Below are 27,410 nucleotides of genomic sequence, written 5' to 3'. Positions count from 1 at the left end.
TAATAAACTACGTGTTTTTATATCTTGACCGAGTTTCCTATGTATTTCCTCTAAAAACTACTTAGGTTGCTATTGATAAGGTAGTTGATATCATTACGTCCTGATTCTGTTCTGCAGTATCTATTGGACGCAGACTGAAGAGACGATGGAGGTATAATACAAAGCAGATCTATACTCATCAAGTCATGTGTCAGAAATAATGACTACATGAGCACAAAACGCAGCCACATGAATTCACTTTTTCTGACACCTGACTAGGTGAGTTTAGATATGCCTTGTATGACCTCCATCGTCTCTTCAGTTTGTGTGAAATAGATTACGTACATTGAAGAAAAAATGGAGGTTATACAAGGCAGTTCTCTACTCACCAGGTCAGGTGTCATAACAAATGAGTTTTTTGAAACAGGACCTGTTGAGTATAGTTCTGCTTTGTATTACCGCCATTTTCTCTTCAGTCTGCTTAATCTGTGTCCCAGACTGAAGAGATTATGGAGAAAATAAAAGTAATAATTTTTTTTTGCCACCTCATAGCTCTATACCAAACACTCAAAGCTGCAGTGTTGTACTTACTAACTACTGGAGCTATGAGTTGGCAAAAAAAATAAAGTGTGCGGCACATTGTTTTATTCGGCGCACGGTGTGTTTTGCCGGTGGCGAAATACACAAATAATCAAACAGTATTGGGGGCAAAAAACATTATTTTTTTAACAAAAAAATAAAATTTAACTGCACCTGCTTGGGGTAGAGTGACGGAACTGTGGGATGTGTAGCTGTGAGTCCTGGCTAAGTGTTGACGACGCAGGAGTGGCCGGAGAAGGGGCAATTAAAGTAGTGGGGTCTGGGAGCTCGGGGATGGGGCTTGACGCCTGAGAGGGCTGAGACACACTGGAAGGGTGAGACAAACTTGACATTTCAGACACATTGGGAGGTGAGGGGGAGGAATACAGATAGTCCGCTGCTTTTTATTTTTTTCCCCTTTTTGGGATCTACGTGTAAGTCTGGGGAGACTCAGTGGGCTCATTTGTTGCGGCCTGGTCGTGGGGGGCAACCTGTCGGGGTCCTGCTGCTGCTGCATTGTGCTCGTACAGCGGACAGCCATGCCAGAGTCCTGCTGCTGCTGCATTGTGGTGGTGGAGTGGAAGGCCATGCCAGGGTCCTGCTGCTGCATGGTTGTGGGGAAGGCCATGCCTGGGTCCTGCTGCATCATGGTGGTGGAGCGGAAGGCCATGCCTGGGTCCTGCTGCTGCATGGTTGTGGGGAAGGCCATGCCTAGGTCCTGCTGCATTGTGGTGGTGGTGGAGCGGAAGGCGATGCCAGGGTCCTGCTGTTACGTGGCAGTGGAGGAGTTCCAAGCAGGAGCAGCAGTTGTCATGGTGGTGGCGGTGGGCTGTCCAACAGCACTTGGCATGGTGGTTGCGCTGCAGTGGTGTCCGGCAGTGCTTGGAATGGAGGTGGCCGTGCAGTGGTATGCAGCAGAGCTCGGCATTGAGGTCAAGCATGACAGTGTGGGCACAGGTGGAAATGCCGCCACTGTCTGCTGAAAATACCGACTCTGCTTCATAGTCTGCACATAAGCAGCATTGCAGGACTGCATGACACTAAGCTGGAGATCAGGAGTAAGGTGTTCCAACATGCCCTTCTCTTTGAGTAAAAAAAATGATGTGCTGGCCTCTGGAGGTCGGCTTTCACTTGGTCAAGGCCTTTGCTGACCTCCTGGATAAGTGTATTCATATGGTTTATGGCACTATCCAGTCGGTCACCAATCGCCTTCAGTCCATCATGAAAGACCGAGCTCAAGTGCAAAACCTCGGGCATGAGTGACCTGTCCGAAGCCCTCTGCCGCTGCTGGGAAGAACCCCAAAAAAGAGGCAGAGGACTGGGACAGGGGAACACCTGATGGACCAGCTTCCTGGTCTCCAGTCTGTGTGACAGGCCCACTTGCTGCAGTGCTGCTGGATGGCTGGGACGGGTCCGTGGCTGTTTGATGAAGGACTGCTCCAGAACCAGGGTTAAGAGTGCTGCTCCATGTGCTGTGAAAAAGAAGAAAAAAAAACATTAATACCAAACATTTACAATAGTAAAGCACCAACTCCTGTGGAATAGAAAAATACAGATTAGGCAATCCAACACAACCCATTAAACCACAAAAAATACTTACCTTCTCTCGGCAAAGACCGGTCTCAAAAATGCAAGGATGCGGTGATATTTGTATTTGCAGATCCTTGCTCCAGAACAACTAAGAACCTGGCTCGCTTGACGAAGGTCCTTGTTGAAGCGATCCTTCATCGAACACCAACGTGTTTTGACTTTGAGCACTGTTGAAAAATATAAATAATGGTTAGACAATGCACTTTTGACCGTGATCACACAACTTTGTGTGATGAGAGAAACACCTGAGAGATTCTGTCATCACACATTGTGTGAGCACGGCCAAGGTCACTGCTGCAGCACACCGCATTGCAATACTTACAAAATGCATTTCGGACCCGAGTTGGAGCATTGTCCCAGCCATCCCACATCGCTTTGGCCACCTCATTCCATAGCCGACGGATCGTCACGTATTCCGAGTGCTGCGGAACCGGGTGTCCCACAACGGGACTCGCTCATGGACCAGGGAGATTAGGAGGTCATTTTCAATGAGGTCCTCATCCCATTCTGGAACCTAAAAAATAAATAAAGACATTATTGTTGGAGACATTAACATAAGGAAAAGAAAGAAAACAGAGACATAAAACTGGCAAGAATATTTAAAGTCAAGAAAAAAAGTAGTCAAGAAAAAAATGGTAAAGAAAGAGGAAAGTAAAGACATGAACATTCAAGAATAGTAAAGTCAGGATATAATAAACAGTCAGCCAGGTATACTTACACGCTGTCCCCGCACCTCCTGCTCAGCCTCTGCCGCAGTGGAAGAACTGCTCTAAAAAAAGGAAAAAAAAATTTTGTCACATGTGTAGATGTGACAGTGAATACTTACCAATCTGAAGAGGTTAGTACTCCACTGACATTTCCACCTTGTGCAGGCCCAGGCTGTTGCTTCTCCTCAGAAGAAGATGACATTCTGATGCATGCAGATAGAAAAAAATGCCAGAAATTAGGAGAAATAGAGACAGAAAAGAGAAAATACAGACATTGGCTTTGATATACTCACAGTGTTCAGAGTCTTGTTTCCTCCAAGGTGCTTTCCTGCATCTGGTCTGCTTCCCAGTCTGCTGTGTAGTGACCTGCCAATGTCCACTCCCTCCTTTTATCAGTTTTTATGTGGGGGTGGCTAATCAGTGTCTAGACATGTTTTCCTGTGGTACAACGAATGCGTTCACAAGCGCAAGCAAATGTATGTGCTTGCGAACGCATGCATTCACCTAGACCGTAATGCGTTTTTTGCCGCATTCCTTGCGCTAACAACTGCATACGTTTCTAGGAGGCAAATTGACCCCTCTGAAATTACTACATGTGGCGTTTACCGTGCCAAGCCACAGATGACAAAACAACGCATGCGTCGTCAAGCACGGCAAAACGCAACCAATCGCAGGCACCTGTGTCCCTAATGTTAAAGATAGGAATACACGACGCATGTGGAAAATTGAGACACAAACGCTGCGGACATAACCGCAAATGTGAAACCAGCCTAAGCTGGTCAAACTTTGTCTTCCTAAAGTTCAAGGTTTTTGTGACTCTCTGACAAGTCCTCCTAGCGAAAGACAAGTGAAACTGTAAAATATTGTGGTTGCTATTTCATAGATGCCTGACAACCTGCAGATTTGTTATTCTGTCAGGTCTATTACATAGTATTAGGTCTAAAAGTGCTGCTCCTCTGCTTGGATTCTGCACCAATTAAGAAAGATAATTTTTCTTGATTATTAGCTGAAACCTGTTGTCTTTATGGTTTTAACAGTTCTCTGTTTCCCAGGTAATATCCGGGTAGTTAAAGTCCCCCATAACAAGGACCTCATTATGGGTTGCAGCTCCATCTATCTGCCTTAGTAGTAGACTTTCCATGATTTATGTTATATTTGGGGGTTTGTAGCAGACCCAATGAGAATTGTGTTACTATTTTGCCCTCCATGTATTTCAACCCATATGGACTCTAAATCCTCATTCCCTTTCCTAATATCCTCCCTTAAAGTGGAATTTAGACAAGACTTTACATAAAGACAAACCCCTCCTCCTCTCTGATTTTTACGATCCTTTCGAAACCGACTGTAACCCTGTAAGTTAACTGCCCAGTCATAACTTTCATCTAACCATGTCTTAGTTATTCCCCCTATGTCATTGTTACCTGTAGATGTTTCTGCTTCTAGTTCTTCCATCTTGTTTGTCAGGCTTCTGGCGTTTGCGAGCATGCAGTTTAGAGGATTTTGTTTTGTTCCACTCTCCTCCCTGTGGATTGTTTTAGAAATTTTCTTACCACCCTTCTGAGTATGTTGTCTTGGGTCTTGAGGTCGCAACTCATATCCTTCATCAGCATATTTTCTGGCTTCATTTTCGAGTCAAATGTTTTTCTTCCCATCCTCTCTTCTAGTTTAACGCCCTCCTGATGAGTGTAGCGAGTCTTCTGGCGAATGTGTGTTTCCCAGGTTTGTTGAGGTGTAGTCCGTCTCTGGTGAGGAATCCGTCATACAGGTAATTCACACCGTGGTCCAGGAATCTGAATCCTTGTTGATTGCACCACCGCCTTAGCCAGTTGTTCGCATCAAGGATCCTGTTCCTTCTCCTGGTGCCATGCCCGTCTACTGGAAGGATAGAAAAAAAAACTATCTATGCATCCTGTTCCTTTACTTCCCCAACTCTTCAAAGTCCTTGCAGATTGTCGGAAGGTCCTTCCTTGCCGTGCCATTAATGCCAACATGTATCAGAAGAAATGGGTGGACCTACATGGAACTGATGAGCTTTAGTATCCTATCGGTCACATCCTTGATTTTCGCACCTGGGAGGCAGCAGGTTATATCTGGTCTGTAGATGGCTGCTTCTGTGCCTCTCAGTAGTGAGTCTCCCATCACTACTACTCTTCTTTGCTTCTTGGCTGTACTTTTTGTTGTCACTTCTGGGTGTTGCTGTGTCCCCTTTTTGTCTTTGCTTTCTGGTAGTGTCTCATCCTTAGTTGTGCCATCTTGGTCCTCCACAAGTCCTTGGTATCGGTTTCTTGGTTGTGTGGTTGGTAATGTCTCCATGGTCTTCTTGCTTCTTTTGGTCACATACTTCAACTCGTCTGCTTTTGGAGGTTCTCTGACACTTTCTTCACCTTCACTTGGAAGTCTTCATTTTCTTTGCGGTGTTTCAAAGCTGCAATTCTTTCTTCCAGACCCTTCACCTTTTCTTCTAAAAGGGCCAGTAGTCTACACTTCTGGCAAGTAAGTTGGATTATTCTTCTGGTCTATCTGTGAAAATTTAGCACATGTTGCCGCTCACTATGTGGTTTGTCACATCTGCCATGTGCCTTCCTTATTGTGTAATCTACTGTGTGTAACCATCAAGTGTAATATGCTGTGTGTTTTGCTTCTTGTATAATCTACTCAATCAACCAAGCTTTCTTGCAATAACGTCCTAGAGGCAAAAAAAAAAAAGCTTCAATCCCTGGTTTCACAATGCTTTCCAAAGCAGCTGGTCCCGGCTGTACCCAGCGATCTTCTTGCTGAGGGAGACTCTTCTTTTTTCCCAGAAGGCACCTGTGTTTTTTAACGAATTCAATGATTGTGATGAATAAGAAATGTTCACACAAGAATTGGGAAAACTAAATTGAATTTGCTTAATAAAAGATAATAAATAGTCACTCAAATAACACATAAGCATTAAAGTAAAATAAATACATGTGCATCACAATTTTCATACAAGTCCATCAGGCTGTGTCCATCTCTGTATCTATCTCTCTCTCTCTCCAACTCTCCTCCTTCCCCAAGGTTCCAATCCTCTTTTATATCTTTTACTGTGCAATGTATCTCAGTCAGTTACTGACAACAAATACCTGCTCAGTTACTAACAACAAATACATTTACTAATAACAAATAACTAGTCATTTACTAAACAACAATTGACCTTTTGCTACCCTCCCTAAAAGTAGCTATATATATATATATTATATATTAAACTGATTGAAACCATATAAAAATTTGTATTGATTAATTGGAGTGTTGAAACCATTAAAAAATAACTCTTACTATACAACATGGAAGATGGCAATTGTCCTTTTCAAGCTTGAATCCCTGGTTGCTGTCCTACTCTGCTGTCTAACTAATTAATCTCCTCGCTACTCTTCCAACTTCTTCTCTGCAAATCCTTTCATTGGCTCCGAATTCCCCAGCGTATCCAGTTCAAACAACTAACACTGACCTACAAAGCCATCCAAAACCTGTCTCCTATGTATATCTCTGAACTAATCTCTTGAAATCTTCCCTTGCATAATCTTCAATCCTCCTTATGGTTCCTTCACACTGAGCAACTTTAGAACGATAACGATAGCGATCCGTGATGTTGCAGCGTCCTGGTTAGAGATATCGTTGTGTTTGACACGCAGCAGCGATCAGGATCCTGCTGTGACATCGCTGGTCGGAGCTGAAAGTCTGGAACTTTATTTCGTCGCTGGATCACCCGCTAACATCGCTGAATCGGCATGTGTGACGCCGATCCAGCGATGTATTCACTTGTAACCAAGGTAAACATCGGGTTACTAAGCGCAGGGCCGCGCTTAGTAACCCGATATTTACCCTGGTTACCATTGCAAATGAAAAAAAAAACACTACATACTTACATTCCGGTGTCTGTCGCGTCCCTGGCCTCAGCTTCCCTGCACTGTGTCAGCGCCGGGCGGCCGTAAAGCAGAGCACAGCGGTGACGTCACCACTCTGCTTTACGGTCGGCGCTTACACAGTGCAGGGAAGCTGACACCGGGGGACGCGACAGACACCGGAATGTAAGTATGTAGTGTTTTTTTTTTACATTTACCCTGGTTACCCGGGGACTTCGGGATCGTTGGTCGCTGGAGAGCTGTCTGTGTGACAGCTCTCCAGCGACCACACAACGACTAAACAGCGACACTGCAGCGATTGGCATCGTTGTCTATATCGCTGCAGCGTCGCTTAATGTGATGGTACCTTTAGACCTCCTTCTCTCCTCCACACTTATTCATTCCTCACCAAATCGTCTCCAAGACTTCACCCGAATATCCCTCTTCCTCTTGAATTCTGTGCCCCATGATGTCCGATTATCTACCACATTCAAATCCTTCAGACGGAACCTGAAAATTCATCTCTTCAAGAAAGCTTACAGCCTGCAATGACTCAACTACCTCCTCAACATCACTGGAGCTGCAGCAACCCCCAACCTACTGTTTCCTTCCCCATCATCCTGTAGAATTTAAATCCACAAGGGAAGGGTCCTCTTCCCTTTGTACCAGTCTATAATTGTTAGTTTATTTTCTGCAAGTGATAACTATATGTAACCCCTTATTATGTACAGCACCATGGAATCAATGGTGTTATATAAATAATAATAATAAGACTGAATGGGCCTCCAAACTGTGGGAAATGAAATGATTAGAAGAAGCATTCTTCTTTAGCAATTACAAATTGCAGATTTAGACTTTTATTTAAACTTGCATATTTTAATTACAATTTGCATTAGTATTTGTAAGCCATAGTGAGAAGAGGATCAAATAATTTTGTTACACTTTACAAGTTACATAGTATTATATTTGTTCAATACCTGGTTGAGGAAAAATAACACCAGGGTGGAATGGGCTAAAATCACTGGCTGTTGGTGAATAGGTTGGTAACCAAAGCTTAAAACAATAAAACCTGGCAAAATTTGATAAATCCCAGCATAATACTGTAGTAGTCACTGATTTGACAAGAAAAAAAATGTTGGGTCCAAATTAATTGCTGCATCTGCGCCTTTTGCCGTTCTACTTTTTTTTGTTTTTCAATTGTTTTTCATTTGTGCCTAATTCTTTTACTTTGTACCTTTTTTACAGTCTATTTTATGTGTTTTGTTTTCTCATTAGTTTCTCACTGGGTGTGCAATTTAGGGTTTACAAATGTTTTTGCCTGATTCATAACTTGCATATGTATTTTTAAAAAATTCTCCAGTTTCCCTTGAACTGATTTTATTTACATCGAAAACTGCGTTAAATGTTTGCGCTAGTTTGTGAAACATAAGATAGCTGGAACCATATGAGCTAGGCTGATGCAGTGTCAGAATGTACTCTCATCTCCCTCTTGTCAGCATCGCCTGTCTGCTCTTGTGCAATCCTGTGTGCAGTAAGGGGACAGTAGAGGGGGATCAGAGGGAGCTCACACATGCTTGTATTGAGTGAGCTCTCGGACCCTGTAATGTCAGGGTTGAACGTTCAATGCAGTGAGTGCTCCATGGAACGCTGTCATTCATCATAAAGGGAGGGGTGAAAGATGGTAATTGAAGAGGCATAAAGGTGCTCTTAGCACTTGTCCACAAAAAAACAGTGAACCAAAACCAACATATCTAATAACTTTTTAACATACATTTTACAAAAATAATTAAAATCTGTACCATATGTATGATTTTATAGGGGCTAACTCCCTATGTTAATGTATCAATAGTTAAATATGAGTATTGTAGGTGATAAACTTCATTTGATAATACATGCTGCAATGCAAATCCATCAAAAGAATGCAATATTTATGGTTAGGCTTTGAAAGATATCTCAAATGCATTTGCCTTTATAATTATTATTACCCTTTAAACTTGTGTACAAATGATGCAATACAGACCATCTATGTCTGGGAGATGCTCTTTTATATCAGCTCAGGCTACTTCACCGGCTGAACAGTGCAATGTACTTACTCTTGGGGAATCAATACTTTGGGAAAACAAATTTTGAAAGAGAACATGGCACATGAAAAAACGCTATTAATCTGCAGATGTGAGATTTATCTGCAGGTTGATAGTGTTCTGAACCTGCCTAGCGCTCCCACTGCCAGGAGTAAATTAACTTTATTTTCCACCGCAGCTTTCGGGTTTCAATCATGGAGGTGGTGGTGGCGCGTGCTTGGTCACCGCTCAGTGTATAGATAGTGACAGCCCATAACACTGAATGTAGCTGGATCAGCATTAGGATGGCTGTCAGTCTGTGACAGGGATGCAGTTATAGCCGCCACTCTCTATATGCTGATGGCACTGCCTCTGTGACTGAACCCTGAATGCTACCAGGAGAAATAAAGTTCATTTCCTTCTGGCAGCGGGGGGGGGGTCTAAGTGCGGGCGCTATGCAGGTTCAGAATGCTATTAACCTGCAGATTAACCCCATATCTGCAAGTTAGTAGCGTTTTTTCACGTGATAGTTTCCCTTTAAGAAAATTCAAATGCACCCCTGGCCTCTATTTGCTAGGAAGCACCAGATGGTAGGGGTCATGAAACTTTAATGACTAAAGATGACCTAGGCGTGATAATGTGGTGCCTCGCTTTGTGTATAATATCTTATGGTTAAAAAGCTCTTAAATATTTGGTCTGGACTTTTCTTCCTGCACCTCTTATTCCTTATGTGCTACTTTCTCACTTTCCTTTTTTCACAGGGTGTCATCTGTTCTTGGAAACCCATCTCAATTTCCTCTTTACAATCTGACTTGTTTTCACCAAAGACTCTGCATCTGCTGCTCCTCTCTTTATTCTCAGTTCAGTCAAACTCAAATTTGTCCTCTGATGGAAAATCCTCATCATCGATTACGAAGATCGTTTGCCATACCTCATCTATTGCCCTGGAATCAGAATAACATATAATTAAAGCATAAACATAAATTGACAGTGTGTGGAAACTTCTGTACTTTTTTGTCCTATTTTAGATTAATAACAGATTCCCTTAGGCTGGGTTCACATTGCGCTAGGTGTGTCCGTCTAACGGACTCGTTTTTAAGTAGTAAAAACGCAATGTAACGCACATACCAACGCGCCCATAGACTTGCATTGTCTAACGCATCGTGACGCATCCCTAAATTGGTATGCGTTTGTCACATAACGTTTTTTTTCTGACGGACCTTCAACGCAGCTTGCAGCGTTCGGCTAGGTTCACATTGCGTCAAGTACATGGCGTTAAACGGATGCGTTAAACGCATGTACAGAAAAGGAGCAAAAATATGTGAAATTCATCGTCACGGTAACGCTAGCGTTAACGCATGTGATCGCGTTTTTTCATTTTGATGTCCGTTTACGAAGTATCCGTTTGTCTGCGTTTGTCACTGTCAATAAAGTTGTTCTTTTTTTTTTTTTTTTCCCTTTTGTCATTGTCGGGTGTGGGCACAGACTCATTCTCCATTTTGAAAGCATTGAGTGAACTTCTGCTAGCAAGATGTTTGTGTCTGAGCTCGTCAGATTTCGCTTGATGCGGTTGCGACTTCGGCAGAGAAAGCGTAGTTCGCAAAGGAGATATTGGATCCACGAAGTGAATTTCTTGCGGAGTACATATGGTGCCTTTCACACCCTGTATGTGCAGCTTCGGGATCATCCCTTCAAATTCCAACGCTATCTACGGATGTCCATTGAGACCTTTGATGTTCTGCTCTCGCATGTGAAGGATGAGATACATCATCATCGCAGCACTTTTCGTGAAAGCATCAGTGCGGAGCAACGTTTAGTAGTGACTGTGAGGTAATTATACATTTTTTTTATCATTATATTGACAAAGACTAGATCTCGGTATCGTGTGGCCTAATGTTCATTTAGCAATTGTATATTCTATTGTAACTAGCCATTAGATGATCATTAAAATCCTAATTTTTTTTTGCTTTTTGTTTTTGAATGTCGACAGATATCTGGCTACCGGAGAAACTTTTGCGTCACTGCATTATCAGTTTAGACTTGGGAAGTCAACAATTTGTCAACTGGTTCGGGAAACTTGTGATGCCATTTGGAACAACTTGCAACCACTTGTGCTACCAACACCAACATCAGAAATGTGGCTAGCGATTTCCCAACAGTTTGAGGATGTGGCTAATTTCCCCAATTGTATTGGTGCCGTGGACAGAAAGCACATTCGGATTCAGAAACCTGCGCATAGTGGTTCCCTCTACTATAACTATAAGAAATACTTTTCTATAGTATTGATGGCGATTGCGGATGCCAGGTACCGTTTTGTTGCTGTGGATATTGGTGCTTATGGCCGGACTAACGATTCCAGAGTCTTCAGAGACTCCAACATGGGCCGATGTTTGTACAGCCAACGTTTAAACATACCCTCATCACGACCTCTTCCGGGGACCGAAGGCCCAAGTTTGCCCTATGTTTTAGTTGGTGACGAGGCCTTCCAACTAGGACAAAATCTCCTCAAGCCCTACTCAAGCCGTAGTCTAGACTCCAGCAGGCGCATTTTTAATTATCGCTTGAGCCGGGCCAGACGTTATGTGGAGTGTGCCTTTGGGATTTTGACATTAAAATGGCAGATTTTACTAACCTGCATGCAACTGCAACCTGAAAATGTGGACCGTGTTGTGAAGGCGTGCATCTGTCTGCATAATTTTGTGGCGAGACATGAACCCCAGGAGGTAGACCCCGATGATTGCGAGTTGAACCTCAGTAGCATTGAATCGAATGCAGTTCGGTCAACAGCACAAATAATGAGGATTCGTGATCAATTTGCACATTATTTCACACATGAAGGCCATGTTCCATGGCAAGACAGATACGTGTGAAAATATTGTAAAGTCTTCCTGATGTTGTGTAAAAAGTTATGTTGTTTAACCTGATGTCGTGTAAAAAGTTACGTAGTGTAAAAAGTTACCTTATGTCATGTAAAAAGTTGTTTAACCTGATGTCGTGTAAAAAGTTACCTTATGTCGTGTAAAAAGTTATGTTGTGTTAAAAGTTAAAGTCATACAAGAATCTTAAATTTGAAACAGTTTACTAAATGTTTATGGATTTTTCCAACAAACTGTTGGTACACAGGTTTAACATATGATATCCCATAGGGATGAAAAAAAAGGAAAATAGAAATTCACAACAAAAAACATAACAAAAAAACAAAAAACAAACTTGCAACGCGGTAATTGCACCTGGCTGGGGACAGTGAACGGTACTAAAGACTTTGGTACTGCACGGGAGTATTGTCTGCCCAACTATATGATGGACTGCTACATTGTCTATGAGGTTCCACGCTCGTTTCACCCCGGCCTCTATATTGAGGGTTGTAGGGCGGCATGTCCAGTCTTCTTGTTCCCGATGGAGCGGGTTCCTGGGGGCCCACAAATTCCTCTAGAAGCTCGTTCAGTCTTTGTCTAAACATAAGGTTTCTATGTGCCGGGATATTTTGTGCTACAGGCACATAGGACAAGAAAAGTAGCTTCCACTCATTAGCAGAGTATACAGACTCGCGTGCTTGCAGCTCGGTAATTTCTCGCCTCAGGTCTTTGAGCTCACTGCGACACATGTCCTCTACCCGTTGGAGTCCATCCACGATAATTGCATCAGCTTCATCTTTTTGTGATGCTCGCTTGCGTCCACGCTGTGATTGCAACTGGGCACTCACACCTGCAGCAACAGTGCTTCTATCCGCAGATCGTGGCTCGCTGATGCCAGACACATCTTCAGGTTGCGTTGGTTCCACTGGAGAAGGCTCCAGTTCCTCTGTCGGTCTAGGAGCAGCGGTACTGCATATCGTGCTGTAACCCAAAAAAAAAAAAAGTAAATTAGTTTCCTTTAAACAATTTTGTCTCGCACACAGACCTATTTGTACTTACGAGCGCTGAGACAATGTTTTTTGAAGAAAGAGCAGTTGGTCGTAATGCACATACGGGGTCACCCGTTTACCACTGGATCCGCTTGGTGCATTCTGACTGTTCCGGTAGTCACGGACAAAGCGATCGCGGATGGACTTCCAACGGGTATGGACAGCATCGGCTTTAAATTTAAAAAAAAAATATATATATATATAAAAATAGTAGATAGATAGTTTTAAGATATAGGAAACATTTTTCATAGTTTGCTAGGATAGTTGACATATAAATAGTAGATAGATAGTTAAGAAATAGTTTAGAAATAGTGTATAGATAGATAGATATATAGTGTACAGATAGTTGATAATTGAGAGATAGACAACAAGTGGATAGGTTGATAGGATAGAATTTTTTATTATTTTTTTTTTGGTTAACATTTTCCGATGTTACGTCACCAATATTTACCAATTTTTTTCTTTGAGGTTGTCGACTTCTCCATGTATCGGGGATCAAAGTGACAGATTATTTGATCCCACAACTTCCGGTTCTTCACGATGTCCTGGTGGGAGCTGTCGCTCTGGTCCCATATGGAGGGGTTGGCTTCCACAAGGTTGATCAGTGTCTCGTTGTGGATAGTCAATGGCTCTTCGTCAACGACAATCCTTTTTTTCTTTTGGCCGCTGACTTGGACTATGTAAACACAAAAAGTTATGTTGATAGTGTCAATTTCACTGGATGGCCATATTCATATATACAGAGATAGATACATAGATATAGCAATAGATAGATACATAGATATAGATAGATAGATACATAGATATAGATAGATAGATAGATAGATATAGATATATAGATACATAGATATAGATAGATACATAGATATAGATAGATATAGATATATAGATACATAGATATAGATAGATACATAGAGATAGATAGATAGATACATAGATAGATACATAAATATAGATGGATAGATATAGATAGATTGATAGATACATAAATATAGATAGATAGATAGATATAGATAGATATATAGATACATAGATATTGATAGATAGATAAATAGATAGATACTGTACATAGATATAGATAGATAGATACATAGATATAGATAGACAAATAGATGGAGCGATAGATAGTTGATAGTTTATAGGTATAGTAGATAGAAAGTGAATAGATAAATTGTTGATAAATATTGGATAGAATATTTCTAATTTTATATTTACCACTGGCAGTTGTGGCGACGACAGACGGCTAGGGACCTTCTTTCTTTTGTGTCCTCCGTGTGCCACAACCTATTGTGTATGTAAAATGTAAAAAAAAAAAAATTAACATTAAATAATGTATTCATTGGATCAATAAATTTATGCCTGAAAAATTCAACATGTGTGCTATGTACCTTTGTGCTTTTAGCATGTTTTTTGGGGGGTGGTCTAGCAGCCTCGGGCTCAGAAGACTCCTATTCACAATAAAACAATAAACGGGATTGTTATGCCTAGCTCAATACAATGGAGTTTCACACAACATTATAGTGGTTTTTTAAAGTGCAAGCCTACCGACTGTGACGAAAAAATCGCAGACACGCTGCTGCTGCTGCTGACATCTGTATCCGACATCTGTGTGCAACAAAGCAATACATGTTTAGTACACACACATCCGACGGACATTACAGACTCCCATGATGTATACTGAGATATATATATAGAAATGTACTTACATTTCAGGAGAGCTATTGCAACACTCTGTCACGTGCAGTAAATGTGTGGGTGGTATATTCCTCCTTTAATGGCCGAAATCACATTTCCTGTCACATGACACATGTGACCACCCTCAAACGCTATTAAAACTTGTGGTCCTACTTGGAAATTTTTCATGATTTGCGTCTGACTGCGTTTGTCATAGCCTTCTATGGCAGAATGAACGCTTCCGTTAGTAGTGCGTTAGCTTGGCCGGACCCGAGAACGCTGCAAGCCGTGTTGAAGGTCCGTCAGAAAAAAAACGTTATGTGACAAACGCATACCAATTTAGGGATGCGTCACGATGCGTTAGACAATGCAAGTCTATGGGCGCGTTGGTATGTGCGTTACATTGCGTTTTTACTACTTAAAAACGAGTCCGTTAGACGGACACACCTAGCGCAATGTGAACCCAGCCTTCTCGGGTCCGGCCAAGCTAACGCACTACTAACGGAAGCGTTCATTCTGCCATAGAAGGCTATGGCAAACGCAGTCAGACGCAAATCATGAAAAATTTCCAAATAGGACCACACGTTTTAATAGCGTTTGAGGGTGGTCACATGTGTCATGTGACAGGAAATGTGATTTCGGCCATTAAAGGAGGAATATACCACCCACACATTTACTGCACGTGACAGAGTGTTGCAATAGCTCTCCTGAAATGTAAGTACATTTCTATATATATATATCTCAGTATACATCATGGGAGTCTGTAATGTCCGTCGGATGTGTGTGTACTAAACATGTATTGCTTTGTTGCACACAGATGTCGGATACAGATGTCAGCAGCAGCAGCAGCGTGTCTGCGATTTTTTCGTCACAGTCGGTAGGCTTGCACTTTAAAAAACCACTATAATGTTGTGTGAAACTCCATTGTATTGAGCTAGGCATAACAATCCCGTTTATTGTTTTATTGTGAATAGGAGTCTTCTGAGCCCGAGGCTGCTAGACCACCCCCCAAAAAACATGCTAAAAGCACAAAGGTACATAGCACACATGTTGAATTTTTCAGGCATAAATTTATTGATCCAATGAATACATTATTTAATGTTAATTTTTTTTTTTTTACATTTTACATACACAATAGGTTGTGGCACACGGAGGACACAAAAGAAAGAAGGTCCCTAGCCGTCTGTCGTCGCCACAACTGCCAGTGGTAAATATAAAATTAGAAATATTCTATCCAATATTTATCAACAATCTATCTATTCACTTTCTATCTACTATACCTATAAACTATCTATCAACTATCTATCGCTCCATCTATTTGTCTATCTATATCTATGTATCTATCTATCTATCTATCTATCTATCTATCTATATCTATGTATCTACAGTGGGGCAAAAAAGTATTTAGTCAGTCAGCAATAGTGCAAGTTCCACCACTTAAAAATATGAGAGGCGTCTGTAATTTACATCATAGGTAGACATCAACTATGGGAGACAAACTGAGAAAAAAAAATCCAGAAAATCACATTGTCTGTTTTTTTAACATTTTATTTGCATGTTATGGTGGAAAATAAGTATTTGGTCAGAAACAAAATTTCATCTCAATACTTTGTAATATATCCTTTGTTGGCAATGACAGAGGTCAAACGTTTTCTGTAAGTCTTCACAAGGTTGCCACACACTGTTGTTGGTATGTTGGCCCATTCCTCCATGCAGATCTCCTCTAGAGCAGTGATGTTTTTGGCTTTTCGCTTGGCAACACGGACTTTCAACTCCCTCCAAAGGTTTTCTATAGGGTTGAGATCTGGAGACTGGCTAGGCCACTCCAGGACCTTGAAATGCTTCTTACGAAGCCACTCCTTCGTTGCCCTGGCGGTGTGCTTTGGATCATTGTCATGTTGAAAGACCCAGCCACGTTTCATCTTCAATGCCCTTGCTGATGGAAGGAGGTTTGCACTCAAAATCTCACTATACATGGCCCAATTCATTCTTTCATGTACCCGGATCAGTCGTCCTGGTCCCTTTGCAGAGAAACAGCCCCAAAGCATGATGTTTCCACCACCATGCTTTACAGTAGGTATGGTGTTTGATGGATGCAACTCAGTATTCTTTTTCCTCCAAACACGACAAGTTGTGTTTCTACCAAACAGTTCCAGTTTGGTTTCATCAGACCATAGGACATTCTCCCAAAACTCCTCTGGATCATGCAAATGCTCTCTAGCAAACTTCAGACGGGCCCGGACATGTACTGGCTTAAGCAGTGGGACACGTCTGGCACTGCAGCATCTGAGTCCATGGTGGCGTAGTGTGTTACTTATGGTAGGCCTTGTTACATTGGTCCCAGCTCTCTGCAGTTCATTCACTAGGTCCCCCCGCGTGGTTCTGGGATTTTTGCTCACCGTTCTTGTGATCATTCTGACCCCACGGGGTGGGATTTTGCATGGAGCCCCAGATCGAGGGAGATTATCAGTGGTCTTGTATGTCTTCCATTTTCTAATTATTGCTCCCACTGTTGATTTCTTCACTCCAAGCTGGTTGGCTATTGCAGATTCAGTCTTCCCAGCCTGGTGCAGGGCTACAATTTTGTTTCTGGTGTCCTTTGACAGCTCTTTGGTCTTCACCATAGTGGAGTTTGGAGTCAGACTGTTTGAGGGTGTGCACAGGTGTCTTTTTATACTGATAACAAGTTTAAACAGGTGCCATTACTACAGGGAATGAGTGGAGGAAAGAGGAGACTCTTAAAGAAGAAGTTACAGGTCTGTGAGAGCCAGAAATCTTGATTGTTTGTTTCTGACCAAATACTTATTTTCCACCATAATATGCAAATAAAATGTTAAAAAAACAGACAATGTGATTTTCTGGATTTTTTTTTCTCAGTTTGTCTCCCGTAGTTGAGGTCTACCTATGATGTAAATTACAGACGCCTCTCATCTTTTTAAGTGGTGGAACTTGCACTATTGCTGACTGACTAAATACTTTTTTGCCCCACTGTATCTATTTATCTATCTATCAATATCTATGTATCTATATATCTATCTATATCTATCTATCTATATTTATGTATCTATCAATCTATCTATATCTATCCATCTATATTTATGTATCTATGTATGTATCTATCTATCTATCTATATCTATCTATATCTATGTATCTATATATCTATATCTATCTATATCTATGTATCTATCTATCTATCTATATCTATGTATCTATCTATCTATCTATCTATATCTATGTATCTATCTATTGCTATATCTATGTATCTATCTATCTCTGTATATATGAATATGGCCATCCAGTGAAATTGACACTATCAACATAACTTTTTGTGTTTACATAGTCCAAGTCAGCGGCCAAAAAAAAAAGGATTGTCGTTGACGAAGAGCCATTGACTATCCACAACGAGACACTGATCAACCTTGTGGAAGCCAACCCCTCCATATGGGACCAGAGCGACAGCTCCCACCATGACATCGTGAAGAACCGGAAATTGTGGGATCAAATAATCTGTCACTTTGATCCCCGATACATGGAGAAGTCGACAACCTCAAAGAAAAAAATTGGTAAATATTGGTGACGTAACATCGGAAAATGTTAACCAAAAAAAAATAATAAAAAATTCTATCCTATCAACCTATCCACTTGTTGTCTATCTCTCAATTATCAACTATCTGTACACTATATATCTATCTATACACTATTTCTAAACTATTTCTTAACTATCTATCTACTATTTATATGTCAACTATCCTAGCAAACTATGAAAAATGTTTCCTATATCTTAAAACTATCTATCTACTATTTTTATATACAGTGGGGCAAAAAAGTATTTAGTCAGTCAGCAATAGTGCAAGTTCCACCACTTAAAAAGATGAGAGGCGTCTGTAATTTACATCATAGGTAGACCTCAACTATGGGAGACAAACTGAGAAAAAAAAATCCAGAAAATCACATTGTCTGTTTTTTTATCATTTTATTTGCATATTATGGTGGAAAATAAGTATTTGGTCAGAAACAAAATTTCATCTCAATACTTTGTAATATATCCTTTGTTGGCAATGACAGAGGTCAAACGTTTTCTGTAAGTCTTCACAAGGTTGCCACACACTGTTGTTGGTATGTTGGCCCATTCCTCCATGCAGATCTCCTCTAGAGCAGTGATGTTTTTGGCTTTTCGCTTGGCAACTCGGACTTTCAACTCCCTCCAAAGGTTTTCTATAGGGTTGAGATCTGGAGACTGGCTAGGCCACTCCAGGACCTTGAAATGCTTCTTACGAAGCCACTCCTTCGTTGCCCTGGCGGTGTGCTTTGAATCATTGTCATGTTGAAAGACCCAGCCACGTTTCATCTTTAATGCCCTTGCTGATGGAAGGAGGTTTGCACTCAAAATCTCACGATACATGGCCCCATTCATTCTTTCATGTACCCGGATCAGTCGTCCTGGCCCCTTTGCAGAGAAACAACCCCAAAGCATGATGTTTCCACCACCATGCTTTACAGTAGGTATGGTGTTTGATGGATGCAACTCAGTATTCCTTTTCCTCCAAACACGCCAAGTTGTGTTTCTACCAAACAGTTCCAGTTTGGTTTCATCAGACCATAGGACATTCTCCCAAAACTCCTCTGGATCATCCAAATGCTCTCTAGCAAACTTCAGACCGGCCCGGACATGTACTGGCTTAAGCAGTGGGACACGTCTGGCACTGCAGGATCTGAGTCCATGGTGGCGTAGTGTGTTACTTATGGTAGGCCTTGTTACATTGGTCCCAGCTCTCTGCAGTTCATTCACTAGGTCCCCCCGCGTGGTTCTGGGATTTTTGCTCACCGTTCTTGTGATCATTCTGACCCCACGGGGTGGGATTTTGCGTGGAGCCCCAGATCGAGGGAGATTATCAGTGGTCTTGTATGTCTTCCATTTTCTAATTATTGCTCCCACTGTTGATTTCTTCACTCCAAGCTGGTTGGCTATTGCAGATTCAGTCTTCCCAGCCTGGTGCAGGGCTACAATTTTGTTTCTGGTGTCCTTTGACAGCTCTTTGGTCTTCACCATAGTGGAGTTTGGAGTCAGACTGTTTGAGGGTGTGCACAGGTGTCTTTTTATACTGATAACAAGTTTAAACAGGTGCCATTACTACAGGTAATGAGTGGAGGAAAGAGGAGACTCTTAAAGAAGAAGTTACAGGTCTGTGAGAGCCAGAAATCTTGATTGTTTGTTTCTGACCAAATACTTATTTTCCACCATAATATGCAAATAAAATGATAAAAAAACAGACAATGTGATTTTCTGGATTTTTTTTTCTCAGTTTGTCTTCCATAGTTGAGGTCTACCTATGATGTAAATTACAGACGCCTCTCATCTTTTTAAGTGGTGGAACTTGCACTATTGCTGACTGACTAAATACTTTTTTGCCCCACTGTATATATATATTTTTTTAAATTTAAAGCCGATGCTGTCCATACCCGTTGGAAGTCCATCCGCGCTCGCTTTGTCCGTGACTACCGGAACAGTCAGAATGCACCAAGCGGATCCAGTGGTAATCGGGTGACCCCGTATGTGCATTACGACCAACTGCTCTTTCTTCAAAAAACATTGTCTCAGCGCTCGTAAGTACAAATAGGTCTGTGTGCGAGACAAAATTGTTTAAAGGAAACTAATTTACTTTTTTTTTTTTTTTGGGTTACAGCACGATATGCAGTACCGCTGCTCCTAGACCGACAGAGGAACTGGAGCCTTCTCCAGTGGAACCAACGCAACCTGAAGATGTGTCTGGCATCAGCGAGCCACGATCTGCGGATAGAAGCACTGTTGCTGCAGGTGTGAGTGCCCGGTTGCAATCACAGCGTGGACGCAAGCGAGCATCACAAAAAGATGAAGCTGATGCAATTATCGTGGATGGACTCCAACGGGTAGAGGACATGTGTCGCAGTGAGCTCAAAGACCTGAGGCGAGAAATTACCGAGCTGCAAGCACGCGAGTCTGTATACTCTGCTAATGAGTGGAAGCTACTTTTCTTGTCCTATGTGCCTGTAGCACAAAATATCCCGGCACATAGAAACCTTATGTTTAGACAAAGACTGAACGAGCTTCTAGAGGAATTCGTGGGCCCCCAGGAACCCGCTCCATCGGGAACAAGAAGACTGGACATGCCGCCCTACAACCCTCAATATAGAGGCCGGGGTGAAACGAGCGTGGAACCTCATAGACAATGTAGCAGTCCATCATATAGTTGGGCAGACCATACTCCCGTGCAGTAACATAGTAACATAGTTAGTAAGGCCGAAAAAAGACATTTGTCCATCCAGTTCAGCCTATATTCCATCATAATAAATACCCAGATCTACGTCCTTTTACAGAACCTAATAATTGTATGATACAATATTGTTCTGCTCCAGGAAGACATCCAGGCCTCTCTTGAACCCCTCGACTGAGTTCGCCATCACCACCTCCTCAGGCAAGCAATTCCAGATTCTCACTGCCCTAACAGTAAAGAATCCTCTTCTATGTTGGTGGAAAAACCTTCTCTCCTCCAGACGCAAAGAATGCCCCCTTGTGCCCGTCACCTTCCTTGGTATAAACAGATCCTCAGCGAGATATTTGTATTGTCCCCTTATATACTTATACATGGTTATTAGATCGCCCCTCAGTCGTCTTTTTTCTAGACTAAATAATCCTAATTTCGCTAATCTATCTGGGTATTGTAGTTCTCCCATCCCCTTTATTAATTTTGTTGCCCTCCTTTGTACTCTCTCTAGTTCCATTATATCCTTCCTGAGCACCGGTGCCCAAAACTGGACACAGTACTCCATGTGCGGTCTAACTAGGGATTTGTACAGAGGCAGTATAATGCTCTCATCATGTGTATCCAGACCTCTTTTAATGCACCCCATGATCCTGTTTGCCTTGGCAGCTGCTGCCTGGCACTGGCTGCTCCAGGTAAGTTTATCATTAACTAGGATCCCCAAGTCCTTCTCCCTGTCAGATTTACCCAGTGGTTTCCCGTTCAGTGTGTAATGGTGATATTGATTCCTTCTTCCCATGTGTATAACCTTACATTTATCATTGTTAAACCTCATCTGCCACCTTTCAGCCCAAGTTTCCAACTTATCCAGATCCATCTGTAGCAGAATACTATCTTCTCTTGTATTAACTGCTTTACATAGTTTTGTATCATCTGCAAATATCGATATTTTACTGTGTAAACCTTCTACCAGATCATTAATGAATATGTTGAAGAGAACAGGTCCCAATACTGACCCCTGCGGTACCCCACTGGTCACAGCGACCCAGTTAGAGACTATACCATTTATAACCACCCTCTGCTTTCTATCACTAAGCCAGTTACTAACCCATTTACACACATTTTCCCCCAGACCAAGCATTCTCATTTTGTGTACCAACCTCTTGTGCGGCACGGTATCAAACGCTTTGGAAAAATCGAGATATACCACGTCCAATGACTCACCGTGGTCCAGCCTATAGCTTACCTCTTCATAAAAATTGATTAGATTGGTTTGACAGGAGCGATTTCTCATAAACCCATGCTGATATGGAGTTAAACAGTTATTCTCATTGAGATAATCCAGAATAACATCCCTCAGAAACCCTTCAAATATTTTACCAACAATAGAGGTTAGACTTACTGGCCTATAATTTCCAGGTTCACTTTTAGAGCCCTTTTTGAATATTGGCACCACATTTGCTATGCGCCAGTCCTGCGGAACAGACCCTGTCGCTATAGAGTCCCTAAAAATAAGAAATAATGGTTTATCTATTACATTACTTAGTTCCCTTAGTACTCGTGGGTGTATGCCATCCGGACCCGGAGATTTATCTATTTTAATCTTATTTAGCCGGTTTCGCACCTCTTCTTGTGTTAGATTGGTGACCCTTAATATAGGGTTTTCATTGTTTCTTGGGATTTCACCTAGCATTTCATTTTCCACCGTGAATACCGTGGAGAAGAAGGTGTTTAATATGTTAGCTTTTTCCTCGTCATCTACAACCATTCTTTCCTCACTATTTTTTAAGGGGCCTACATTTTCAGTTTTTATTCTTTTACTATTGATATAGTTGAAGAACAGTTTGGGATTAGTTTTACTCTCCTTAGCAATGTGCTTCTCTGTTTCCTTTTTGGCAGCTTTAATTAGTTTTTTAGATAAAGTATTTTTCTCCCTATAGTTTTTTAGAGCTTCAATGGTGCCATCCTGCTTTAGTAGTGCAAATGCTTTCTTTTTACTGTTAATTGCCTGTCTTACTTCTTTGTTTAGCCACATTGGGTTTTTCCTATTTCTAGTCCTTTTATTCCCACAAGGTATAAACCGCTTACACTGCCTATTTAGGATGTTCTTAAACATTTCCCATTTATTATCTGTATTCTCATTTCTGAGGATATTGTCCCAGTCTACCAGATTAAGGGCATCTCTAAGCTGGTCAAACTTTGCCTTCCTAAAGTTCAGTGTTTTTGTGACTCCCTGACAAGTCCCCCTAGTGAAAGACAGGTGAAACTGTACAATATTGTGGTCGCTATTTCCTAGATGCCCAACCACCTGCAGATTTGTTATTCTGTCAGGTCTATTAGATAGTATTAGGTCTAAAAGTGCTGCTCCTCTGGTTGGATTCTGCACCAATTGTGAAAGATAATTTTTCTTGGTTATTAGCAGAAACCTGTTGCCTTTATGGGTTTCACAGGTTTCTGTTTCCCAGTTAATATCCGGGTAGTTAAAGTCCCCCATAACCAGGACCTCATTATGGGTTGCAGCTTCATCTATCTGCTTTAGAAGTAGACTTTCCATGCTTTCTGTTATATTTGGGGGTTTGTAACAGACCCCAATGAGAATTTTGTTACCATTTTTCCCTCCATGAATTTCAACCCATATGGACTCGACATCTTCATTCCCTTCGCTAATATCCTCCCTTAAAGTGGACTTTAGACAAGACTTTACATAGAGACAAACCCCTCCTCCTCTCCGATTTTTACGATCCTTTCTAAACAGACTGTAACCCTGTAAGTTAACTGCCCAGTCATAGCTTTCATCTAACCATGTCTCGGTTATTCCCACTATGTCAAAGTTACCTGTAGATATTTCTGCTTCTAGTTCTTCCATCTTGTTTGTCAGGCTTCTGGCGTTTGCGAGCATGCAGTTTAGAGGATTTTGTTTTGTTCCAATCTCCTCACTGTGGATTGTTTTAGAAATGTTCTTACCTCCCTTCTGAGTATGTTTTCCTGGGTCGTCTTTGTACGAGTCTAATGTTTTTCTTCCCGTCCCCTCTTCTTCTAGTTTAACGTACCAAAGTCTTTAGTACCGTTCACTGTCCCCAGCCAGGTGCAATTACCGCGTTGCAAGTTTTTTTTTTTTTTTTTGTTATGTTTTTTGTTGTGAATTTCTATTTTCCTTTTTTTTCATCCCTATGGGATATCATATGTTAAACCTGTGTACCAACAGTTTGTTGGAAAAATCCATAAACATTTAGTAAACTGTTTCAAATTTAAGATTCTTGTATGACTTTAACTTTTAACACAACATAACTTTTTACACGACATAAGGTAACTTTTTACACGACATCAGGTTAAACAACTTTTTACATGACATAAGGTAACTTTTTACACTACGTAACTTTTTACACGACATCAGGAAGACTTTACAATATTTTCACACGTATCTGTCTTGCCATGGAACATGGCCTTCATGTGTGAAATAATGTGCAAATTGATCACGAATCCTCATTATTTGTGCTGTTGACCGAACTGCATTCGATTCAATGCTACTGAGGTTCAACTCGCAATCATCGGGGTCTACCACCTGGGGTTCATGTCTCGCCACAAAATTATGCAGACAGATGCACGCCTTCACAACACGGTCCACATTTTCAGGTTGCAGTTGCATGCAGGTTAGTAAAATCCGCCATTTTAATGTCAAAATCCCAAAGGCACACTCCACATAACGTCTGGCCCGGCTCAAGCGATAATTAAAAATGCGCCTGCTGGAGTCTAGACTACGGCTTGAGTAGGGCTTGAGGAGATTTTGTCCTAGTTGGAAGGCCTCGTCACCAACTAAAACATAGGGCAAACTTGGGCCTTCGGTCCCCGGAAGAGGTCGTGATGAGGGTATGTTTAAACGTTGGCTGTACAAACATCGGCCCATGTTGGAGTCTCTGAATACTCTGGAATCGTTAGTCCGGCCATAAGCACCAATATCCACAGCAACAAAACGGTACCTGGCATCCGCAATCGCCATCCATACTATAGAAAAGTATTTCTTATAGTTATAGTAGAGGGAACCACTATGCGCAGGTTTCTGAATCCGAATGTGCTTTCCGTCCACGGTACCAATACAATTGGGGAAATTGGCCACATCCTCAAACTGTTGGGAAATCGCTAGCCACATTTCTGATGTTGGTGTTGGTAGCACAAGTGGTTGCAAGTTGTTCCAAATGGCATCACAAGTTTCCCGAACCAGTTGACAAATTGTTGACTTCCCAAGTCTAAACTGATAATGCAGTGACGCAAAAGTTTCTCCGGTAGCCAGATATCTGTCGACATTCAAAAACAAAAAGCAAAAAAAAATTAGGATTTTAATGATCATCTAATGGCTAGTTACAATAGAATATACAATTGCTAAATGAACATTAGGCCACACGATACCGAGATCTAGTCTTTGTCAATATAATGATAAAAAAATGTATAATTACCTCACAGTCACTACTAAACGTTGCTCCGCACTGATGCTTTCTCGAAAAGTGCTGCGATGATGATGTATCTCATCCTTCACATGCGAGAGCAGAACATCAAAGGTCTCAATGGACATCCGTAGATAGCGTTGGAATTTGAAGGGATGATCCCGAAGCTGCACATACAGGGTGTGAAAGGCACCATATGTACTCCGCAAGAAATTCACTTCGTGGATCCAATATCTCCTTTGCGAACTACGCTTTCTCTGCCGAAGTCGCAACCGCATCAAGCGAAATCTGACGAGCTCAGACACAAACATCTTGCTAGCAGAAGTTCACTCAATGCTTTCAAAATGGAGAATGAGTCTGTGCCCACACCCGACAATGACAAAAGGGAAAAAAAAAAAAAGAACAACTTTATTGACAGTGACAAACGCAGACAAACGGATACTTCGTAAACGGACATCAAAATGAAAAAACGCGATCACATGCGTTAACGCTAGCGTTACCGTGACGACGAATTTCACATATTTTTGCTCCTTTTCTGTACATGCGTTTAACGCATCCGTTTAACGCCATGTACTTGACGCAATGTGAACCTAGCCTTATCGCCATGATATTTAAAATTAGCTTGGGTAACTATGCATAAATCAATGCTGAACGTCTTAGCTATTTCAAAGCAATATTTTAATTTGCTGGGTTACAACACAAAATGGTATATCCTGGATTGCACTGCATACACAATTTAGAGTGCAGTACAGTGCCTTGCGAAAGTATTCGGCCCCCTGGAACTCTTCATCCTTTTCCCACATATCATGCTTCAAACATAAAGATACCAAATGTTAATTTTTGGATTTTTGGTGTAGAATCAACAACAAGTGGAACATAATTGTAAAGTTGAATGAAATGTATTGGTTATTTAAAATTTTTTGTGGAAATTCAAAAACTGAAAAGTGGGGCGTGCAATATTATTCAGCCCCTTTAACTTAATACTTTGCTGCGCCACCTTTTGCTGCGATTACAGCTGCAAGTCGCTTGGGATATGTCTCTATCAGTTTTGTACATCGAGATACTGAAATTCTTGCCCATTCTTCCTTGGCAAACAGCTCGAGCTCAGTGAGGTTTGATGGAGATCGTTTGTGAACAGCAGTTTTCAGATCTTTCCACAGATTCTCCATTGGATTGAGGTCCAGACTCTGACTTTGCCATTCTAACACCTGGATACATTTATTTGTGAACCATTCCATTGTATATATTGCTTTATGTTTGGGATCATTGTCTTGTTGGAAGACAAATCTCCGTCCCAGTCTCAGGTCTTTTGCAGACTCCAACAGGTTTTCTTCAAAAATGGTCCTGTATTTGGCTCCATCCATCTTCCCTGTCCCTGCTGAAGAAAAGCAGGCCCAAACCATGATGCTGCCACCACCATGTTTGACAGTGGGGATGGTGTGTTCAGGGTGATGAGCTGTGTTGCCTTTACGCTAAACATATAGTTTGGCATTGTTGCCAAAAAGTTCGATTTTGGCTTCATCTGACCAGAGCACCTTCTTCCACATGCTTGGTGTTTCTCCCAGGTGGCTTGCTGCAAACTTTAAATTACACTTTTTTATGGATATCTTTGAGAAATGGCTTTCTTCTTGCCACTCTTCCATAAAGGCCAGATTTGTGCAGTGTACGACTGATTGTTGTCCTATGGACAGACTGTCCCACCTCAGCTGTAGATCTCTGCAGTTCATCCAGAGTGATCATGGGCCTCTTGGCTGCATCTCTGATCAGTCTTCTCCTTGTTTGAGATGAAAGTTTAGAGGGACGGCCAGGTCTTGGTAGATTTACTGTGGTATGGTACTCCTTCCATTTCAATATGATCGCTTGCACAGTGCTCCTTGAGATGTTTAAAGTTTTGTAAATCATTTTGTATCCAAATCCAGCTTTAAACTTCTCTACAACAGTATCACGGACCTGCCTGTTGTGTTCCTTGGTCTTCATGATGCTCTCTGTGCTTCAAACAGAGCCCTGAGACTATCACAGAGCAGGTGCATTTATACGGAGACTTCATTACACACAGGTAGATTATATTTATCATCATTAGGCATTTAGGACAACATTGGATCATTCAGAGATCCACAATGAACTTCTGGAGTGAGTTTGCTGCATTGAAAGTAAAGGGGCCGAATAATATTGCACGCCGCACTTTTCAGTTTTTGTTTTTCCACAAAAATTTAAAATTACCAATAAACTTCGTTCAACTTCATAATTGTGTTCCACTTGTTGATTCTTCACCAAAAATTTACATTTGGTACCTTGATGTTTGAAGCACGATATGTAGGAAAAGGTTGAAAAGTTCCAGGGGGCCGAATACTTTTGCAAGGCACTGTAACTACCTT

General features: G+C 41.5%; 3 protein-coding genes and 2 long non-coding RNA genes across 5 annotated transcripts in view; 2 read left to right on the top strand and 3 right to left on the bottom strand.

The window, feature by feature from the left end:
* The window catches only part of LOC138680570 (fork head domain transcription factor slp2-like), a 40,741-nt gene extending 30,976 nt beyond the window's left edge, over positions 1–9,765 (top strand). Inside the window, exon 3 of the mRNA XM_069767922.1 lies at positions 9,540–9,765. Coding sequence (XP_069624023.1) covers positions 9,540–9,744 — 205 coding nt within the window. The 3' untranslated portion in view covers positions 9,745–9,765. The remainder of the gene's footprint in view (positions 1–9,539) is intronic.
* Positions 9,766–11,786: 2,021 nt separating this feature from the next.
* LOC138680579 (uncharacterized) lies at positions 11,787–13,411 on the bottom strand. Its single transcript, XM_069767929.1, has 3 exons — positions 13,134–13,411; positions 12,693–12,852; positions 11,787–12,614 (listed from the first exon to the last, which is right to left on the bottom strand). The coding sequence occupies exons 1-3, from the start codon at positions 13,165–13,167 to the stop codon at positions 12,032–12,034; spliced, it is 777 nt and encodes a 258-aa protein (XP_069624030.1). The 5' UTR covers positions 13,168–13,411; the 3' UTR covers positions 11,787–12,031.
* A 383-nt stretch (positions 13,412–13,794) lies between these two features.
* LOC138680588 (uncharacterized) lies at positions 13,795–14,503 on the bottom strand. The gene is made up of 3 exons (XR_011321672.1): positions 14,228–14,503; positions 14,071–14,130; positions 13,795–13,966 (listed from the first exon to the last, which is right to left on the bottom strand). It is a non-coding gene; the product is annotated as an uncharacterized lncRNA (long non-coding RNA).
* Positions 14,504–14,866: 363 nt separating this feature from the next.
* Positions 14,867–15,687, top strand: LOC138657947 (uncharacterized). The gene is made up of 4 exons (XR_011317269.1): positions 14,867–15,070; positions 15,174–15,233; positions 15,331–15,390; positions 15,495–15,687. It is a non-coding gene; the product is annotated as an uncharacterized lncRNA (long non-coding RNA).
* Positions 15,688–23,839: 8,152 nt separating this feature from the next.
* On the bottom strand, positions 23,840–25,392 carry LOC138680561 (uncharacterized). Its single transcript, XM_069767916.1, has 2 exons — positions 25,048–25,392; positions 23,840–24,888 (listed from the first exon to the last, which is right to left on the bottom strand). The coding sequence occupies exons 1-2, from the start codon at positions 25,344–25,346 to the stop codon at positions 24,009–24,011; spliced, it is 1,179 nt and encodes a 392-aa protein (XP_069624017.1). The 5' UTR covers positions 25,347–25,392; the 3' UTR covers positions 23,840–24,008.
* Between the last annotated feature and the right edge of the window lie 2,018 nt (positions 25,393–27,410).

The sequence above is a fragment of the Ranitomeya imitator genome, chromosome 1 (genome assembly GCF_032444005.1).
Source record: "Ranitomeya imitator isolate aRanImi1 chromosome 1, aRanImi1.pri, whole genome shotgun sequence".
In the NCBI taxonomy this organism is placed as follows: Eukaryota; Metazoa; Chordata; class Amphibia; order Anura; family Dendrobatidae; genus Ranitomeya; species Ranitomeya imitator.
This window is presented reverse-complemented; position numbering and strand designations above follow the sequence as displayed.

Excerpts from the sequence above, each read along its gene's own strand:
- LOC138680579 (XM_069767929.1), bottom strand. The coding sequence starts at position 13,167 with ATGGAGAAGTCGACAACCTCAAAGAAAAAAATTG. Across the intron at positions 12,853-13,133 it reads AACCTCAAAGAAAAAAATTG|CCGATGCTGTCCATACCCGT; the intron begins GTAAATATTGGT and ends TTAAATTTAAAG. Across the intron at positions 12,615-12,692 it reads AAAACATTGTCTCAGCGCTC|CACGATATGCAGTACCGCTG; the intron begins GTAAGTACAAAT and ends TTTGGGTTACAG.
- LOC138680561 (XM_069767916.1), bottom strand. The coding sequence starts at position 25,346 with ATGTTTGTGTCTGAGCTCGTCAGATTTCGCTTGATGCGGTTGCGACTT. Across the intron at positions 24,889-25,047 it reads CGTTTAGTAGTGACTGTGAG|ATATCTGGCTACCGGAGAAA; the intron begins GTAATTATACAT and ends GAATGTCGACAG.